General features: G+C 41.6%; 1 protein-coding gene across 3 annotated transcripts in view; it reads left to right on the top strand.

Moving 5' to 3' along the window:
- The window catches only part of LOC144500569 (protein TANC2-like), a 1,073,639-nt gene that overhangs the window by 1,009,759 nt on the left and 41,415 nt on the right, over window positions 1-22,465 (top strand). For all 3 annotated transcript variants that reach the window (XM_078223699.1, XM_078223697.1, XM_078223698.1), the window contains one exon: window positions 17,702-17,793. In XM_078223699.1, coding sequence (XP_078079825.1) covers window positions 17,702-17,793 — 92 coding nt within the window. The remainder of the gene's footprint in view (window positions 1-17,701; window positions 17,794-22,465) is intronic.

The following is a 22,465-nucleotide window of genomic DNA, read 5'->3' as shown; positions in this document are numbered from 1 at the left end:
ACTCATTCAAATGCCATTAATTTAATATTCATAGATTACTTCTCTATCTTGGAAACATTAATATGGAGCAGCACCCACAGCCTTTGGTGTCACATTTGAAAGTAACCTGTGATCGTAATTTCATCAGTGCTAAATTAGACTCCAATTTCATGCATCTTATTGTAATATACAGTGCATTGACCTTGAAGTCACTGAATGTCAGCATTGTAAAACATGACGATATAAGGATGCTGATATTCCAGACCAGGTCTGGCATGCTGTGACATGAAACCTAGAGGAGCTTATTTGTAGGCTTAAAATTAGTAAGATAAATGGGATGCTAGCTTATCTCAAACTTTATACCTGAAACAGGTACAGCAGCATAATTTGATAACTGGATTAACATAATTGGGATTTTTTGATCAAGATATCTGTTCAGAAAACCTAAGCATATAAAGCACAGTTATGAATTTTAATATTTGTCAGCTGAGTCCAAGTGAACCTCTTCAATTCAGAGCCACTGATCATCAGGAATTAAAACAGTGATGGATAAATTTCCAGAGGTCACAAGGCTTTAATTTTCCAGATTTTAAGTAATTGTTTTGAGATATCATTCTTTCGATATTATTTTCTCACATCCACATGTCTCCCACGGCCTGTGATTGAATATCTATTGGTGCAGGAAAGAATGACAGTGAAACAATACTGCTGCAGCAAAACAAAGCTCATAGATGAAATGATAGCACAGTTAGAGGCTAAATGAAAGGATGCCAGCATACATGGAACTCTAACCTGAGCAGAACCTTTTGTCAAAAATTCACCATAATCAAGGAAGGCTTTTCTGGGTGGTTATATGCGAAATTCCCAGCTGTTACATTTTGCTGGAAATAGTGTGAATATAGTGCCTGGCTCTGAGACTGGGAGAAACAGTCACTAATAAAGCCACTTAGTGGCAGCTTATATGAAACCATTGGAAATTACGTGTCTAAAACTTTAGATTGTATAAAAATATATGAAGTATTGTCCACCTTCTTATTTTAAATTAGATTTTAAATCTGAAATAAAATATATTGGACATATTGAATACTTGGTAATAAAACTTTGGTTCAGATTGACTGAAACGTCTTAAATTCCCAAACATTTAAAAGAGGTTCAGAGAGAAGAGAAACAAAAATGTTTTACTTTGCTGTGAACTGACTAACATCACTAGGAGGAAGAAGATTTAAAGATACATGGTTCTGGGAATGGTGATGGTTCCCTGTTTTCTTCAATATTGTTTGCTTTTCCAGACTTATGCTCTAATGCCAACCTCATGTTGCTATTTTACTCCTGAACAAGAGTGTCCAAGCTTCAAGTTTGCATGGGTCACTAACATTTTTGCTATGCAGCCTTGAGGGCCAAGTATGAAGTTGAAATGTATGTTCCAATTACCTTGTTGACATCAAGAAATCTTGATTCCGACACAAGAATTATCTACCAATATCCGAATAGTACTAGACACAACCTTTTCCAATCTCCAGGTTCACAGAGTTGAAAAGGACAAACCAGCAAGTAAGGAATATGAACACAAATAGTACGAAATTTCAGGGCTTTGAGGGCTGAAGGGCTGCAGGTGGCCCTTAGACAGAAATTTGGACACTTCTTTGATCTTATTACTTCCATCAGTATAACCTGATCTGATGCTTAACACCATAGTGAGAATGTGGATGGAAATCAACTGCAGTTCCACGCATCATTAGATCCATAAGATCATCAGATTTCTGTCCTTCTGTCATTAGCTTTCTGTACTTATCTGTATTTATTGACTTACTAACACATTTTATTTCTGTTGCTGTATACTAATAAAAGCTTTTTCTGCAATGATAGCACTGTTTTCCTTTGCGTACATGGCATAGTCTTTTGGACATTAGGCCAGTGATCAACAGGCGTGTATCAGTATTTGCAGGGTAAATTTGAAAGCGCCTACTGTTGTAAATAACTCCACACAAAAAAAAATCTATATAACCATGACCATGTTTCAAAACGTACACAGGATAAGCAGCTGAAACGGAACCATATAGATGAAAGTTCATTCTTCCTAGCATCACATTCATGCGGGACAATCTCTTACCACAGACAGGTAGAGAAGTTGGAATCCAATTCTGCTTGTGGCAAGTTTCTCAAACATCTTTCACAAATGTTGCAAGAAAACACAGGTTTAATCTTTTCTGGTGCTACATAAAGTTCCACTTTTTTTGAAGCCTCCATGTGCATCAGTGCCCACATATTTGGCTCCAGCTATTTAATCTTTATATAGCCAGGGGGTTTCCTTTCTGTTAAATTGTCTCCTTTCTGCACTATTCTTTTCCTCTGGGATCAAATTAACTTCAAACTTTTCTGATATGGAGTAATGGATTTGATCTGTGCCGTTGATTGTAGAGCATATTTTGTAGACTTATTTGGACTTTAACAAACTAAAAATGACAAACTACTTAAAGAACACAAGATAAAATACTGGTTCAGGAGGCCATTTAGCCCATCTTTCCATAGGATCTTCTCATCACAGCATTTGACTGCCTCTTTGAATAAGCCTAGACATTGAGCTTTCAGTATCTTACTCAGGAGGCCATTCCAAATGTTAATCATTCCTTCTGTGAAGATGCGGTTCCCAACGTAAGTGCTGAATTTGTCTTTTCCCAGTTTGTGCTTATGTCCTGCAGTGTGGTTTTAGGTGGTCATGATTAAACTTTCTGTCAGCGAACATATTTTGCACCTTTGCAGGATTCCCTCTCTGTGGCATCTTTTACAGGTGAAGAGTCCATATTTTTCTAATCATTCCTCATAAAATCTGTTCTTTGGACAAATCGTAGAATCGCTACAGTTCAGAAGAAGGCAATTCGGCTCATTGACTCTGCACCAACTCTCCAACAGAATATCTTACCTAGGCCCCAACCCCATAACCCCACGTATTTATCCCCCTAACCTACACATTTTGGGACACTAAGGGGCATTTTATCATGGCCAATCTGCCTAACTTGCACACCTTTGCACTGTGGGAAGAAACCAGAGTGTCCGGAGGAGACCCACACACACACGGGGCGAATGTGCAAACTCCACGCAGTCACCCAAGATGGAATAGAACCCAGGTCCCTCGCAGCAGTGTTAACCACTGTGCCACTCTGATGCTCATTCATTATTTGGCACCAGGCCTGCTTCATGCCTTTGTTTTTTCACTGGTACCTGGGAGAACCTAAACTCTTGTTAGAGGAAGTTTTAAGTGAACCTTCATACCCCTCATCTTTTCTAGAAGTTATCATTAAATAATAATAAAGTCCAATGGATTGGATCCTCACGATTTCTAATAAACACCCACAACCCATGCATGTGGAAAATTAATCAATCTTTATATGCAACTCAGAAGTCATGGCCCAGGGAGACTTCCATTCAAGTTGTCTGAATTCAGATCCAAGGAAAGTTGCATGATTAACCAGATTGCACATTTACTTCACTTCAACCTAGAAGAATTCCTCAGTCTCCCTGAATGTTGCTTCAGATTGGTGGGCAGGAAAGCAGACTGTTGATTTACAGTAGATTTTCAGGGATTTTTGTTTTATTGATGTCTTCACTCCTTTGTAGAGTGTTCAATTGAAGTGTGACATTCTTACCCTGACATCCTACAGTTTTGCCCTGTTTTTCGTGAATATGATGACTAATACACGAGTATATTTCCACAGGCACTAGCAATCTCATTATGATAATAATCCTCCTGTACCCTACACCAGAGACTAACCTTAATGTGTATTTGATTGTGCAGCAGCCACAGCCAAACCTAACCCTGTCCTCTCACTTTACTGCTCAAAGTCTCAGCTCAGCAATCAGTACTTCCTATCTTTCCCTTTTCCCCCATCCCCTCCTCAAAGCATGTTTCTGCAGCTAATTTTCTTAGCCCAATATTGTTTCCTCCCTAATTTATTCTGCCAAAATGCATCCCTCTCATGTCCCTGTATTAAATTCCATCTGCCACTTGTCTGTCCATTCTGCGAGTCTTTCTATGTCCTGTTGCAGTTAATTTGTATCATCCTCACTATTTGTCACACTTCTGGATATGAAATACATGATGATAGGAATGTATTGGAAATGACCCCATTCATATCTATGCATGAATCAGAGTTATGCATGCTGTGACATTTATCTTGAGTTGATTTCTGCGAAAAGAACAAAATCTTTGAAAGGCAATTTGTAATTTTCCCCTCATTGTACCATTAATTGCTAAATGTTACTTTGAAAATCCAGTTGTCTTTCATCTGTGCATTCACACTTTGTATGTTGCACCAGCCTTGATCAAATATCTGTTAGTGATGTCATTTTGCATGAAAGTTTGCTGCTGAATACATTCTTCTGGAGTTTAATACTTAACATATGAATCAACATTTGAATGTGCAATACATGACTGCAACTGGTTAGCAAATATAGGTGAAAGTTAAGCTGTGTACTAAAGACTGGTTAGACCAAAGATAAAGATTTAATATGAGACAATAAAAAGAAAGCAATCTCATTTGTTTCCCATTTTCTTGGTGATGTAAACATTTTGTGTAACCAAGGAGCAGATATTTTGCATCCTGAACCATTATCATACCTGTGGACCGTTAGAGAGAGAGAGCCAAGTGTAAAAGATCACATGACATATTTAGTAACTGTGCATATTTCATAGGTTCTTTAATGGCCTGATGAGTTATAAATTTACTAATAGTGGGTTATACCTCCTCCCTAATTGTACAATTTACTTAAGCCTGTTGCAAATTGTAACTCCAAAACCTCCCAACAAAATCAGTCAAAAAATAATGTTTTACAGATTTTGCATAGTGCATAGATTGTCTAAACGGCTACTTAAAGGTAGAGGATCCTTTGGGAAGAGGACTTGTGTTTCCTTCAAGCACACGTGAGAAAGGCATTGGAAAACAACCTCATGTATTCTTTCCCTAATCACATTGCTCATATGAGCAACTGAAGGGGTAAACACAAGACTGCGAGGTGTGAAGAAGTGAACAAAATACCTGTCCTTGGGCAGGTCACCATGACATAATGATTGTGTCAAAGTTGTACAGTGGTAGCATGCATGGTAAGAAAGTATCAGAGAGTTAACTGATGGAGATTTGATTCTGCATTGTGCTGAATTCCCAATCTAAGCTATGCTACTCGTAAAGGTGTAGAAGAGAGTTGAAGCACAGAAGTTCAGAGGGCATTGTAAATGCTCGCTTGGTGAGAGATATCCATGAATTTATATTCTCTACTCATCTGGTTACAGTTATGGATCAAAATTATATATCCCTGTTGGCCTGTAAACCTTGGGTACTTAAGGAATTAAGTGATGTATGTGACCAATGGCAGAAACATAATTCAATGCAAGTCTCCATCATTAAACTCTTGGATGCATCTTCAATGCAGCCTTTGAAAGTTCCCAAGTTTGTGTGAAACAAGCAAATGTTTCAGAAGGCACAGCATATGTTTTGCCGACGTTGTAACAAAAGCAGTTTTTTTCTAAAGGCTTGTGTAATTTGCCAGTAGTGTTTTTATGAACAGAATAAGGAGCTACTCCATTCTAATAACATCCTGATCTTCTAGACCATGCAATCTGATAGTAAAAGCAATCCATGCCTATGTCCTTTACAAGAGGATGAAGATGCTTCCGTGTGCTATTCTTTCCGACTTTCACTTTTTTAACAAAACTGGTGCACGTGAGAGAAGATCTCCGCAGAAATGAAAATAATGCTGCTCTTTCTTCATACAGCTGAACATTTCCAAAACTATCATCGTAATCTTTACTATGCTTCTCTAAACCTAACTAATAGATGTAATGGTCATTAATGATGATGCTGAAATCTCTGGAAGACTTTGATAACCTAGATCATAAACTTGTCTCACAAAGTGTCAAACCTTGTCATTTTTATTCAACTCTGTTGAAGAAACATTTGTGATGTGGAGATGCCGGCGTTGGACTGGGGTAAACACAGTAAGAAGTTTAACAACACCAGGTTAAAGTCCAACAGGTTTATTTGGTAGCAAAAGCCACACAAGCTTTCGAGGCTCTGAGCCCCTTCTTCAGGTGAGTGGGAATTCTGTTCACAAACAGAACTTATAAGACACAGACTCAATTTACATGAATAATGGTTGGAATGCGAATACTTACAACTAATCCAGTCTTTAAGAAACAAAACAATGGGAGTGGAGAGAGCATCAAGACAGGCTAAAAAGATGTGTATTGTCTCCAGACAAGACAGCCAGTGAAACTCTGCAGGTCCACGCAACTGTGGGAGTTACAAATAGTGTGACATAAATTCTGATTCTAGGATCGCATGATAAAGACTCAGGAGGAAAAAAGCAGAAATATTTATGTGAAATAGTGTGACATAAACCCAATATCCCGGTTGAGGCCGTCCTTGTGTGTGCGGAACCTGGCTATCAGTTTCTGCTCCGCGACTCTGCGCTGTCGTGTGTCGCGAAGGCCGCCTTGGAGAACGCTTACCCGAATATCAGAGGCCGAATGCCCGTGACCGCTGAAGTGCTCCCCAACAGGAAGAGAACAGTCTTGCCTGGTGATTGTCGAGCGGTGTTCATTCATCCGTTGTCGCAGCGTCTGCATAGTTTCCCCAATGTACCATGCCTCGGGACATCCTTTCTTGCAGCGTATCAGGTAGACAACGTTGGCCGAGTTGCAAGAGTATGTACCGTGTACCTGGTGGATGGTGTTCTCACGTGAGATGATGGCATCTGTGTCGATGATCCGGCACGTCTTGCAGAGGTTGCTGTGGCAGGGTTGTGTGGTGTCTTGGTCACTGTTCTCCTGAAGGCTGGGTAGTTTGCTGCGGACAATGGTCTGTTTGAGGTTGTGCGGTTGTTTGAAGGCAAGAAGTGGGGGTGTGGGGATGGCCTTGGCGAGATGTTCGTCTTCATCAATGACATGTTGAAGGCTCCGGAGGAGATGCCGTAGCTTCTCCGCCCCGGGGAAGTACTGGACAACGAAGGGTACTCTGTCCATTGTGTCCCGTGTTTGTCTTCTGAGGAGGTCGGTGCGGTTTTTCGCTGTGGCGCGTTGGAACTGTTGATCAATGAGTCTAGCGCCATATCCTGTTCTTATGAGGGCATCTTTCAGCGTCTGGAGGTGTCTGTTGCGATCCTCCTCATCCGAGCAGATCCTGTGTATACGGAGGGCTTGTCCGTAGGGGATGGCTTCTTTAACGTGTTTAGGGTGGAAGCTGGAGAAGTGGAGCATCGTGAGGTTATCCGTGGGCTTGCGGTACAGTGAGGTGCTGAGGTGACCGTCCTTAATGGAGATGCGCGTGTCCAAGAATGCAACCGATTCCGGAGAGTAGTCTATGGTGAGCCTGATGGTGGGATGGAACTTGTTGATGTCATCATAGAGTTGTTTCAGTGATTGTTCACCATGAGTCCAAAGGAAGAAAATGTCATCGATGTATCTAGTGTATAGCACCGGTTGAAGGTCCCGAATGAGGCTGAGGGAGTTCTTCCACAAACCCCAAGAGGCCAACAACGAACACAATGAGACAGCCAATGAACTGGAACAGCCGACAGAGAGATCCGCAGTGCATCCGAAGAGGAAAGAGTCGAATTGGACTCCTCCGGAAGGCCGCTGCCCTCGACTTGACATGTATGCCCAAGCCGTCAGGAGGTGCGTCAACACCAAATTCATCAGCCGCACTCACAAGACAGCCCCGAACATCACCCAAGCACAACGTAACGCCATCCACGCTCTCAAGACCAACCGCAACATTGTCATCAAACCAGCAGACAAAGGAGGGGCCATCGTCATACTGAACAGAACGGATTACTGCAAAGAAGTGTACCGACAACTCAACAACGAGGAACACTACAGACAGTTACCTGCAGATCCGACCAAAGAACACACCCATCAACTCAACACTCTGATCAAGACCTTTGATCCGGACCTTCAGAACACCCTCCGTGCTCTCATCCCACGTACTCCCCGCGTTGGAGATCTCTACTGCCTCCCGAAGATACACAAGGCAAACACACCCGGCCGTCCCATCGTATCGGGCAATGGGACCCTGTGCGAGAACCTCTCCGGCTATGTCGAGGGCATCCTGAAACCCATTGTACAAAGAACCCCCAGCTTTTGTCGCGACACGACGGACTTCCTACAGAAACTCGGCACACATGGAGCAGTTGAACCAGGAGCGCTCCTCGTCACAATGGATGTCTCGGCACTCTACACCAGCATCCCCCATGACGATGGCATTGCTGCAACGGCCTCAGTGCTCAGCGCCAACAACTGCCAGTTTCCAGATGCAATTTTACATCTCATCCGCTTCATCCTGGACCACAATATCTTCACCTTCAACAACCAGTTCTTCATCCAGACACACGGAACAGCCATGGGGACCAAATTTGCACCTCAATATGCCAACATCTTCATGCACAGGTTCGAACAAGACTTCTTCACCGCACGGGACCTTCAACCGGTGCTATACACTAGATACATCGATGACATTTTCTTCCTTTGGACTCATGGTGAACAATCACTGAAACAACTCTATGATGACATCAACAAGTTCCATCCCACCATCAGGCTCACCATAGACTACTCTCCGGAATCGGTTGCATTCTTGGACACGCGCATCTCCATTAAGGACGGTCACCTCAGCACCTCACTGTACCGCAAGCCCACGGATAACCTCACGATGCTCCACTTCTCCAGCTTCCACCCTAAACACGTTAAAGAAGCCATCCCCTACGGACAAGCCCTCCGTATACACAGGATCTGCTCGGATGAGGAGGATCGCAACAGACACCTCCAGACGCTGAAAGATGCCCTCATAAGAACAGGATATGGCGCTAGACTCATTGATCAACAGTTCCAACGCGCCACAGCGAAAAACCGCACCGACCTCCTCAGAAGACAAACACGGGACACAGTGGACAGAGTACCCTTCGTTGTCCAGTACTTCCCCGGAGCGGAGAAGCTACGGCATCTCCTCCGGAGCCTTCAACATGTCATTGATGAAGACGAACATCTCGCCAAGGCCATCCCCACACCCCCACTTCTTGCCTTCAAACAACCGCACAACCTCAAACAGACCATTGTCCGCAGCAAACTACCCAGCCTTCAGGAGAACAGTGACCAAGACACCACACAACCCTGCCACAGCAACCTCTGCAAGACGTGCCGGATCATCGACACAGATGCCATCATCTCACGTGAGAACACCATCCACCAGGTACACGGTACATACTCTTGCAACTCGGCCAACGTTGTCTACCTGATACGCTGCAAGAAAGGATGTCCCGAGGCATGGTACATTGGGGAAACTATGCAGACGCTGCGACAACGGATGAATGAACACCGCTCGACAATCACCAGGCAAGACTGTTCTCTTCCTGTTGGGGAGCACTTCAGCGGTCACGGGCATTCGGCCTCTGATATTCGGGTAAGCGTTCTCCAAGGCGGCCTTCGCGACACACGACAGCGCAGAGTCGCGGAGCAGAAACTGATAGCCAGGTTCCGCACACACAAGGACGGCCTCAACCGGGATATTGGGTTTATGTCACACTATTTCACATAAATATTTCTGCTTTTTTCCTCCTGAGTCTTTATCATGCGATCCTAGAATCAGAATTTATGTCACACTATTTGTAACTCCCACAGTTGCGTGGACCTGCAGAGTTTCACTGGCTGTCTTGTCTGGAGACAATACACATCTTTTTAGCCTGTCTTGATGCTCTCTCCACTCCCATTGTTTTGTTTCTTAAAGACTGGATTAGTTGTAAGTATTCGCATTCCAACCATTATTCATGTAAATTGAGTCTGTGTCTTATAAGTTCTGTTTGTGAACAGAATTCCCACTCACCTGAAGAAGGGGCTCAGAGCCTCGAAAGCTTGTGTGGCTTTTGCTACCAAATAAACCTGTTGGACTTTAACCTGGTGTTGTTAAACTTCTTACTGAAGAAACATTTAACATTGTATGTTTAGATCTGTTTATATGGTATGACAACTTTGATATCGTGTTATTTTCCATAATCAAACATTGTATTGACAATGTCGGAATTTCATTAAGAAACCATTGAATATTTCGATGCTGCAACACCATTGTTTCTCAGGAGTTTAGTAAATAGTCACAATAAAGCCAATATTTAGGAAGTAGATTGGTTGCAGACCAACATATCTTTCCTGCTGTTTAAGCCATGAAAAGTTAAAAAGGGAACTTAGCTCTGTTTTCCTGAAGTGAGTGAAAAGTAGCTAATGTTGTTCCAATATTTTTTCTTTATTTATCATGTTATAAAGTGTTCTCTACACTGAAAGCTGCTGAGAAACTTTTCAATTCAAGATTAAACCTGAAAGGACAGTTGTCGCTTTCAAGTCCAAATATTTCGGGAAATGAAAGTTGGTGACTTCATAAACTATATTACTGATCTTTTTGTTAGATCTTTGGTGGGGACAGGAAGGGGAATGAACAATTCTTTACTCCAGCTATATTGATGAAAAAATATACACATTGTTGGTTTGGTTTGCCGTTGATGTTAACACATGGAAATCTACTATTGAACATAATAGGTATTCAATTGGTTATCCATTAACCAGTAATTTATTTCTTCTTGTATTTCTGGGGTTTCTTTTCAATATTCAAACCTCTCCTATTTTTGAGTGTTCTTGTACATTTTGCAGCAATTTAGTGATAGTGAACCTAAAAGAAGATGAATCTGATCTCTGATGTTTAGCCACATTTCCAAACCCAGAATTAACCATAACATATTTTTTGTCAGATGGTTAAAATGTACAATCCCAAAAGTAGAAGTGGAAGTTGTATCAGAGAATCTAGACCATTGCTGTTGTTTCTAGGCTTATGTGGGGACCTCAATCTCAATTATGCATATGTTGGATCAAATTTCTGGGTGTGTAAACAATTGGTGCAATTTTCTTTGTTTGTATTTTACATCTGTGCATACATTACATGTATGTTAGAGCAACTAGGACCTATATTTTAAAACAATCTTGAGACCCAGGTTCCCATATCCACTGGATTCTTCCAGCCTTGGGACTGCTGCTTCTAAACGTAACTGTGTGCTTTAGGTAGCTTACTGTGTGTCTGCTGCTGGCTTCACAAATTCCTCTTATGTGCTGTGTTTTTGTACAATGATTTGCTGGTGCACTAGCTTTGCTGCTTGCTCACTGCTATTTTTTGTTCTTTCTGTTTTTCATCTTCACATTTTTTTGAAAAAAATCCGTTCCCTTTTTCTCCTTTCTTCATCACTTGGAAAGGTTGTCAAACACTCCCAAGTCGTCCTCGAGGTACATTCTGATGATTTGATTTTTTTTGCCTTCCTCCAGTTTAGTCTGGACAGCATGAAAGATTTTTTTTTGTTTATCCACCCCTAATGAAAACAACCAATAGGATTGTTGTAGAGGACAACTTATCTGGTAAACAACAACATAAATTGTGATTCAGGGCTATAAATATTCTCTATTTGGATTGATTGTAATAATGAACATTATGGACATTTCTAGCCACCATCAACCACTGTATTGATGCCATGGTTATCATAATGCTGTTGTCTGTTCTAATTAATCCCATTAGCAGTTCTAGTTGTCTGCAAATTGGCTGTCAAATTTACTAACATTACATCAATCACTATACTTCAGAGGTAATTGCTCATGCGAAGCAGTTTGGCAGGTCCTGAGGATGTGATGAGGCGCTCTATAAATGCAAGTTTTTCCTTCTGCTTTTCTCAGCTTTTCTCAATTGCAGTAACTGCTTCATCTATAAAAACAATTCCCAAAACTTTAATATCTGCCCTTGCATCATTTCCTCTTCTGCATCATTGTAAATTCACAAAATCACAGAATTGTTATGGTTCATTGTGTCTGCACTCTCTCCAAACGAGCATCATGACTTAGTGCCATTCCCCTGCCTTTTCCCCATACCCCTGCACATTGTTTATATTCAAGTAATCATCTAATGCCCTCATGAATGCCTCAATTAAACCTGCCTCCGCCAAACTCCCAGGTAACGCATACTCATACTGGTTTCTAAATACTGCCAGGATCCCCTGCACAATTTTGAAGAAAGCTTTTGAATGTAAAACAGCTGACATTCCATAAATCTAAATTAATTCATATTACAGAATATCAGTACGCAAGTTTGAGAGCAGTGTCTGCAATATAATCCACTACCCTTTTGACCGCAGAGATTATTGTCGCAGAACCAGGCACCAGTGCTACGCAATTGCTCATTTAATTTACGCAGCACTGTATTGATGACTGTGTCTGAAATGACATGTGGATCTTAAGGGGCCAGTGATTCAAATCCTTGAGATTTATCTCTGTTCTAAGCACTTCCACAAGTAACATAACAAAGTCCCATCTAGATTTGTCGCATATAGATACAAGAGTCTCAAATGACAGCCTTTTTTAACACAGACATTTATGTGTGACTGAGTCATTGAAAATCCTTATAAAAATAATCATTACGGCTGCTGTTTGCAACACTTGTAAGGATGTCAGTGAAACAAATTATAATGTTGAGTTGCTAGTCAAATCCAAACTAGATGTCTTGGTAGAAAAAAACTTAAGCAAGGAGTAAGAGTAAGGAGGACTAAGAGTACGGAGGGCTAAAAGGGGTCACAAAAAGTCATTGCCCAGCAGGGTTAAGGAAGAGGTACTGAGGTTCTTGAGAAACATTGAGGTAGACAAGTGCCCAGGGCCTGATGGGATATACCCCAGAATACTGAGAGAGGCAAGGGAGGAAATTGCTGGGGCCTTGAGAGAAATCTTTGTATCCTCACTGGCTACAGGGGAGTTACACACAGTAAGAAGTACACCAGGTTAAAGTCCAACAGGTTTATTTGGTAGCAAAAGCCAATAGCTTTCGGAACAGGCTAGTGGTTTTTGCTACCAAATAAACCTGTTGAACTTTAACCTGGTGTTGTTAGACTTCTTACTGTGTTTACCCCAGTCCAACGCCGGCATCTCCACATCATGACTGCAGGGGAGGTCCCAGAGGATTAGAGAATAGCCAATGTTGTTCCTTTGTTTAAGAAAGGTAGCAAGAATAATCCAGGTAATTACGGGCCAGTAAGTCTTACGTCAATGGTAGCGAAATTATTGGAGAGGATTCTTCGAGACAGGATTTACTTGCACTTGGAAATAAGTGGTTGTATTAGCGAGAGGCAACATGGTTTTGTGAAGGGGAGGTCGTTTCTCACTAACTTGATCCAGTTTTTTGAGGACGTGACAAAGATGATTGATGAGGGTAGGGGGCAGTGGATGTTGTCTACATGGACTTCAGTAAGGCCTTTGACAAGGTCCGTTATGGCATTCTGGTACAGAAGGTGAGGTCGCATGGGATCAGAGGTAGAACATAGAACATGGAACAGTACAGCACAGAACAGGCCCTTTGGCCCACAATGTTGTGCCGAGCTTTATCTGAAACCAAGATCAAGCTATCCCACTCCCTATCATCCTGGTGTGCTCCATGTGCCTATCCAATAACCGCTTAAATGTTCCTAAAGTGTCTGACTCCACTATCACTGCAGGCAATCCATTCCACACCCCAACCACTCTCTGCGTAAAGAACCTACCTCTGATATCCTTCCTATATCTCCCACCACGAACCCTATAGTTATGCCCCCATGTAATAGCTCCATCCACCCGAGGAAATAGTCTTTGAAAAGAGGTGAGCTGGCAAGGTGGATACAGAACTGGCTCAGTCATAAAAGTACTTTAACCTGGTGTTGTTAAAACTGTTAATCAGTCATAAAAGACAGAGGATAGCAGTGGAAGGATGCTTTTCTGAATGGAGGGCTGTGACAAGTGGCATTCCTCAGGGATCAGTGCTGGGACCTTTGCTGTTTGTAATTTATATAAATGATTTGGAGGAAAATGTAGCTGGTTTGATTAGTAAGTTTGCGGACGACACAAAGGTTGGTGGATTTGCGGATAGTGATGAGGACCATCGGAGGATACAGCAGGATATAGATCAGTTGGAGGCTTGGGCACAGAGATGGCAGATGGAGTTTAATCCGGACAAATGTGAGGTAATACATTTTGGAAGGCCTAATAAAGATAGGAAATATACAGTAAATGGCAGAACCCTTAAGAGTATTCATAGGCAGATGGATCTGGGTGTACAGGTACACAGGTCACTGAAAGTGGCAATGCAGGTGGAGAAGGTAGTCAAGAAGGCATACGGCATGCTTGCCTTCATCGGCCGGGGCATTGAGTTAAAAAATTGGCAAGTCATGTTGCTGCTTTATAGAACCTTTGTTAGGCCGCACTTGGAATATAGTGTTCAATTCTGGTCGCCACACTACCAGAAGGATGTGGAGGCTTTGGAGAGGGTACAGAAAAGGGTTACCAGGATGTTACCTGGTGTGGAGGGCATTAGCTATGAGAGGTTGGAGAAACTTGGTTTGTTCTCTCACTAGAATAACAGCGATTGAGGGGCGACCTTGATAGAAGTCTACAAGACTATGAGGGGCATGGACAGAGTGGATAGTCAGAAGCTTTTTCCCAGGGTGGAAGAGTCAATTAATAGAGGGCATAGGTTTAAGGTGCGAGGGACAAGGTTAAAGGAGATGTACGAGGCAAGTGTTTTACACAGAGGATGGTGGATGCCTGGAACTCACTGCCGGGGGAGATAGTGGAAGCAGATACGATAGTGACTTTTAAGAGGCACCTTGACAAATACATGAATAAGATGGGAATAGAGGGATAATGGTCCCCAGAAGGGTAGGGGGTTTTAGTTCAGTTGGGCAGCATGGCCGGTGCTGGCTTGGAGGGCCGAAGAGCCTGTTCCTTTGCTGTAATTTTCTTCTTTTGTTTACACTGTAATTTTCTCAATCAGCTGCATATTTATTTGGTGCTTCTGATTAAGATTTTCCATGGAAAGCTGGTTAGCCTCATCATGGCTGTAAAGATAAAATAGACGAGCACCGAAATTATATCTCGCAACTATTGGCCGTAAATCCAAATTCAGAATGTTTTTGAGAATACAGTATGTTTTTTTGTTTCAGTCCATCTACTTCATGATATCAGCTTTAGCATAGTGTCAAAATGATGATATAAAATTGTTTTACTGCATTTAGAATCCTGTAAAAAAAAAAGGTAGTGGGTGTTAGTGCAACATCCATTGCATAGTGCCAGATCACTAATCAAGAATCCCATTTAATCTTATGCCCTGTTTTAATGAGAATGAGTGGACTATGTGGACATAGTTTACTCACATAAGCAATAATCAGAACCCTCTTAATGTATATTTTATTAGGTCTGTTTTATATGAGAAAACCAAAATGACATTAAAGTATAGCAATATGTTTAGGTATATTTGCTGGCTCCCCAAGTTAACAATGTAAATTCACACCAACATTAGATGCCTCAAATGAGAAAAAGTATGTTTCCCAATGCTGCATACCTCCCTTGACAAGTGCAAAATTTACCAAAAGCTGGTTTAAAGGTATCATCCCATGCTGTCGTGATGTTGGCTGTTATAGACTGTGCTGTAATTTTTACTATTATACTACTTTGCATAGTTTATAGGTCACATCTTTGGAACATGTTCACATACACAGTTGTTCGAGAATTCCAGCAATTTTGTGATCACCACCCACCTGAATCAGCCCTGGGTTTACAGTTGGCCATTTCCTATTTCTGTTAAACAGAATAATGCCTCGGCTCCTTTCAAGGGACCAGTTGAATCCAGTGATTTCTCTGCCTAAATTGGGATTGAAGCATCAATGCAATATATTTTCATTCTGATCTGCCCAAAAGCCGCAAATTTCTCTGCCTTCCAGCCACTGCTGCTTATCTTTGTTTGTTCTTTGTGTTCTACCCTTCAAGACTGAGCAATGACCCATTTAATTGAATCTTATGGTGATGATTTTAAGTTACATTGAAGCCATATAGCTTTTATTGCTGGCTTTACAGCTTGTGTTTCAAACGGTTGTATTAAATATTCCCAGCAGCCTCCTACTATAAAATAAACTTGTCAAATGAGGTGCAACAAGATGATATATCAATGCATAATATTATAATGTGATATTATAAAAGTAATTCCAAAGAGGTGATGACCATTTGACACAATAGGATTGAAGACTCACTGAGTGCTACTTTTAACATGCTGGTTAATGCACTTCTGCAAAAATTCTGTCCCTGTGAATTTAGCAAATCTTTAACCCATTTATGTAACATTGTTAAAGTAGTGCACAAAGAGGTTTTGCACAAGGTGTAGAAACAGGCACCTCGGTGTATATGTACATAAATCATTGAAAATGGCAGGGAATGTTGAGAGAGTAGTTAATAAAGCAAAAATATCTAAGGTTTTCTTCATAGGGATGTTGTATGGAAGAGTAAGGAGATCATGTTGAACTTGTATAAGACACTAGTTCGGCCTCATCTGGAGTACTGCACCCTGTTATGTGAACCATACTTGGGGAAGTATGTGAAGACATTAGATAGAGTACAGAGGAGATTCACTAGAATAACTCCAAGAATAATGAGCTGTGGCTACGAGGATAGTTTTGAGAGGTTGGGAATGTTTTCCTCGGAGAAAGAAAGGCTGAGAGGAGACTTGATAGAGATATTTAAGATTCTGAGGAGCATGAGAAACTATTCGCTTTCAAGAGCATCAAGAACTAGAGGGCACAGATTCAAATAATTGGCAAAAGGAATAAAAATGATGTGAGGAAAATAAATTTCACCCAGAAGGTGGATAGAGTTGGGGAATGAACTTCCTGAAAGGGTGGTGGGCAGGCTCGATCGAGGTCTTTAAAAGGGAACTGAATTGCTATCTGAAAAGAAAGAGTGTGCAAGGTTACGGGAATAAGGCAGTGGAGTGGGACTAGGTGGAATGCTCTATCAGAGAGTTACTGTTGACTGGATGGGCTCAATGGCCTTTTTGCACTGAAAAGATTGTGATCCTCTTAACCAGTGCACCAGACACAGTGATAGGAGTGCCTTTTTGCTTCTAAGACCTTTATGCAAATACCGATCAAAAAGAGCACTGAAATCAAGGTCGCTTCTTTGTGTTGAATATTAAAAAGCTTTCAGCTAAATCTGTACTCAAAGTCTCAATTTCCATTCTTAATGAACACAAATCCTTAGTGCAAGACGTCAGATTGTGCTTACACTGGTGAAAAGCACACAGGCAGGAAAACGCTTCCACCAGTGGATAAGTTGCACACTAGTTTGACAGGTCACAAAAGCTAATTTACAATAATTGGCACAATTCTCACAACTGTCCAAATAATGTTGTTGGATATTGTCCGACCTTTCCCACTTGGCTCAGGAAAGCGGGAGCAGGATTGGGTTGTGGTTTTGTGGTTGAGTTGCAGTTTTTAGGTCAAATTAAATCCCCATATTTTCAGCTAAGACATAACTTGCAATAATCATAAAGTACATTCCAATTCACTTTATTTAAAAGTGATTTTTTTTTACATTAAAACACACATGCATCAAAATAAGCTCTTCTTCATTAACTTATTAATTAATGAGAAAGTAGAATTTTTAAGCAAATCTGCTTTTAATGAACTTATAAATATTAGTGGTTATAACCCTCAACAAATGAGGATGACACCATTTTAAATGATAGTTATGTGGCACAATACCTAAACACAAAGTTGTTCTCTACCTCCATTCTCCTATAGGTGGTTTTCATACAGTTTCCTACCCTGGCATTATGTGTGTTTTACCCCTCATGCATCCTGTGCACTGCAGGTCCAGCGACGTGGGCAATGGCCACCTCAAAACCGGACATCATGATCATCCTCCTGAGCAAGCTGATGGAAGAAGGAGACATGTTTTACAAGGTGAGATGAACCACAGATTAATTGGCATGAGGGCTAAACTGCAGCCGGCTGAGGCATTCCCTTTTACCTTTGAGGAAATCCAAGTTAAATCTAACTTTGAACGTCTGCATAAAATGAATATCCCCTTTATTCATGTTTCTTTTATTTCTCTCTCTTTATTTTCGCTAAATTTTGTAAGCTTTTATTATGACATCATGCCCTCGTGCAGCATACTTCATCTAGGCTTGGAGTAGAGTTGGACTCTAAATTGTGTGTCCTGCTTTCTAACAAAGAACAATACAGCACAGGAAGAGGCCCTTTGGCCCTCCAAGCCTGCGCTGCTCATGTGCCCGCGAGTCCATTCTTTTGTATCCCTCTATTCCTAGTCTGTTCATATGGCTATCTAGATAAGTCTTAAACGATCCCAGCGTGTCCGCCTCAATCACCTTGCTTGGCAGTGCATTCCAGGCCCCCACCACCCTCTGTGTAAAATACATCCCCCTGACATCTGTGTTGAACCTTGCCCCCCCCTCACCTTGAACCCGTGACCCCTTGTGTTCGTCACCTCCGAGCTGGGAAAAAGCTTCCCACTGTTCACCCTATCTATGCCCTTCATAATTTTATACACCTCTATTAGGTCACCCCCTCATCCTCCGTCTTTCCAGGGAGAACAACCCCAGTTTACCCAATCTCTCCTCATAGCTAAGACCCTCCATACCAGGCAACATCCTGGTAAACCTTCTCTGTACTCTCTCCAAAGCCTTCACGTCCTTCTGGTAGTGTGGCGACCAGAACTGGATGCAGTATTCCAAATGTGGCCTAACCAACGTTCTATACAGCTGCAACATCATATGCCAACTTTTATATTCTATGCCCCGTCCAATAAAGGCAAGCATGCCATATGCCTTCTTCACCACCCTCTCCACCTGTGCTGCCACCTTTAAGGATCTGTGGACTTGTACACCCAGGTCCTTCTGTGTGTCTATACTCCTGATGGTTCTGCCATTTATTGTATAGCCCCCCTTTACATTAGATCTACAGATCTACATTAGATCTTCTGAGGCAATGTACTTCTGGTTGTAGCTGCCAAATTTAAATGTCAAATCACTATTGGGATGGACCTCAGAAACATGTGATAAGTGCCTACCACTACCTAATTTCATGCACTCAAAGAACAGCTCTAATTTGTGCATGTTTCCAGTTGTAATTTGCTCATTTCTCATTCACAATATGAGGAGAGAAATGAAATGCCTTTTTAAAGTAAATAAATAGATCAGTTAATGTTCAAATGTTCAAATGTGTCGGAATAAATCAATCAAATTATCCATTAGCCCTTAGTAGATAATGTTGCTTGATGGAGGCTGCTGCCATTTCTGCAATAATTCCGTGCATCCAGTAACCCGCTGAGTCAATTTAATACTTTTAATATTTTAATATTTATCAAAACTCGTTGCATTCTGGGGTAGTGCCGGTTGATTGGAAAACGGCTAATGTTACGCCGCTGTTTAAAAAAGGAAGGAGACAAAAGGCGGGTAACTATAGGCCGGTCAGCTTAACATCTGTAGTAGGGAAAATGCTGGAATCCATTATTAAAGAGGAGATAGCAGGGCATCTGGATAGAAATGGTTCGATCAATCAGACGCAGCATGGATTCATGAGGGGAAAGTCGTGCTTGACGAACATGTTGGATTTTTATGAAGATGTGACGAGGGCGGTTGATGGAGGAGAACCGGTGGATGCGGTGTTTTTGGATTTCCAAAAGGCGTTTGATAAGGTGCCCCATAAAAGGCTGCTGAAGAAGATTAGGGCACACGGAGTTGGGGGTAGTGTGTTAAAGTGGATTGGGGACTGGCTATCCGACAGGAAGCAAAGAGTCGGAATAAATGGGTGTTTTTCCGGTTGGAGGAAGGTAACTAGTGGCGTGCCGCAGGGATCGGTACTCCGGCCGCAACTGTTTACCATTTATATAGATGATCTGGAGGAGGGGACGGAGTGTAGGGTAACGAAGTTTGCAGACGACACAAAGATAAGTGGAAAAGTGAATCGTGTGGAGGACGGAGAAGATCTGCAGAGAGATTTGGACAGGCTGAGTGAGTGGGCGAGGATATGGCAAATGGAGTATAACGTTGAGAAATGCGAGGTTATACACTTTGGAGGAAATAATAACAAATGGGATTATTATCTCAATGGAAACAAATTAAAACATGCTACCGTGCAAAGGGACCTGGGGGTCCTTGTGCATGAGACGCAAAAGCCCAGTCTGCAGGTACAACAGGTGATCAAGAAGGCAAGATGGCCTATATTGCGAAGGGGATAGAATATAAAAGCAGGGATGTCTTGATGCACCTGTACAGGGCATTGGTGAGGCCGCAGCTGGAATACTGTGTGCAGTATTGGTCCCCTTATATGAGGAAGGATATATTGGCATTGGAGGGAGTGCAGAGAAGGTTCACCAGGTTGATACCGGAGATGAGGGGTTTGGATTATGAGGAGAGGCTGAGGAGATTGGGTTTGTACTCGTTGGAGTTTAGAAGGATGAGGGGGGATCTTATGGAGACTTATAAGATAATGCGGGGGCTGGATAGGGTGGAGGCGGAGAGATTCTTTCCACTTAGTAAGGAAGATAAAACTAGAGGACACAGCCTCAAAATAAAGGGGGGTCGGTTTAAGACAGAGTTGAGGAGGAACTTCTTCTCCCAGAGGGTGGTGAATCTCTGGAATTCTCTGCCCACTGAGGTGGTGGAGGCTACCTCGCTGAATATGTTTAAAGCGCGGATGGATGGATTCCTGATCGGTAAGGGAATTAAGGGTTATGGGGATCAGGCGGGTAAGTGGTACTGATCCACGTCAGATCAGCCATGATCTTATTGAATGGCGGGGCAGGCTCGAGGGGCTAGATGGCCTACTCCTGCTCCTATTTCTTATGTTCTTATAATACAAGATCGATCTTGTTACATTGATACCTAGCTGCAGCAAAATTGAAAGATAAGAGAATCACATTTTTACAAAATTTGATAAGAGTATTAAAATACCAATCTGTCTAGGTTAGTAGAAAGTACAAAAACATTATCCTTTCACACTGAGCATGCAATTTTTCATTATGTAATCCCATGAAATCACGTACTTCCAAAAATGTTCCCATTACACTGGAGTTTGTATCAGCAATCAGAGATAGTTTCAGAGAGCTCTATATGGCAGAAATTCTATCATGTCTTTACATCAGTGATGCTAAATGATAATCTCAAGACGTAAAATGAATTCACAATTTCAGTTAATTATTTGATAGAACTTTAAAAAGTGGAAAATAAAATGGGATAATGTTGCAGAGGAAGCATTAAACTAATATTTGCAGAAATAAAACATTCAGCCCAATAGGTCATGGTGGTGTTCCATGAACTCCCTCTCAACCTCCTTCATCTAAGCCCATCAACACCTTTTGTTATCCCTTTCTCTGTCACTTTATTCAAGTTTATCAAGCCTCCCCTTAAATATATCTATGCTGCTCATTTCATCCTCTGGCAGCAAATTCCACATTCTAATCTACCTCTGGGTAAAGATGTTTCTCCTCAATTCCCTACTGGATTAATTAGTGATAATGTTATTCTTGAGGGAACCAATGGATATGGGGATAGGCTAGCAAAGTAATGTAGAGGTAGAAATTACTGAATGGCTCATAGACTGTATGGCCTACTCTTGCTCCTACACCATATGTTTTTAATTTTGGCTCCTGGTTTTCATTTTCTCTATGTCTATCCAACGATTTTATAGACCTAAATACCTCAAATAAGTCACCCCTCAGTCTTCTTTTCTGGAGTAAAAAGCCTCAAACTGTTCAGTCTTTCCACATGAGTATAACCTTTCTGTTCTGGTATAATTTGAGTATATCATTTTTGCACTCTCTCCATTGCTTCTATCTATTTTTATAATAGAACTCTAAGTGTGGTCTGACCATGGTTCTGTACATGTTTTAACAAAACTCTGCTTTTCAATTCTATCCCACTAGAAATGAACCTCAGTGCTATTCTTGCTTTTTTATAACCTATCTAAAGAGTGGCCATCTCATAATGACTAGAATATAGAGAGGTCAATGGTTAGTGTATTTGGATTGCTTTTCTCTCAAACTTGCCTGCCTCAGGAGTGTGATATTAAATTACGAAAAGTGGAATTCGGACCACATCTGTCCTACACATCCTTACATGATGGGGGGGGGGGGGGGTGGGTGGTGGATGGTAGGGGAGGCAAGATGATGCTCCATGGGAATGTCTGAAGACAAATTGTTCCTATGATTTCAGAATCAAATTTTAGGTTTAATCTAAATAAATAAATATGGGGCTAGTCAGGTACCTCAGCTTATTAATAGAAGAAAGTGCTCCACCACAGTGATGGTATAATGTGCACATTACCTGTGATTCCCTGCATCAGGACCTCTGACCATCTGAGAGCACTAAGCAAAGGTTAGATTTATGGAGAAGTGTGGGAAGTCAGGGATGTCTACGCTTTGCTTACACTTAACGAAGAAATATTGAAAGAAGAGGAACTACATAAATTGAATGAGAAGGTGGTGGGAATATATAATTTATATATCTTTTTAAAATTGGGAGCACCAACCTACTGCACAGGGGAGCAATGGGCTGTACCCACTATATTCCAGTTTGCTTTGTCACTGTGAGAGCTGCAAAACAAAGGCCACTGA

This window comes from Mustelus asterias, chromosome 11 (assembly GCF_964213995.1).
Source record: "Mustelus asterias chromosome 11, sMusAst1.hap1.1, whole genome shotgun sequence".
Lineage (NCBI taxonomy): Eukaryota > Metazoa > Chordata > Chondrichthyes > Carcharhiniformes > Triakidae > Mustelus > Mustelus asterias.
The sequence above is the reverse complement of the archived record's forward strand: the minus strand, read 5'-3'. Positions and strand labels throughout refer to the sequence as shown.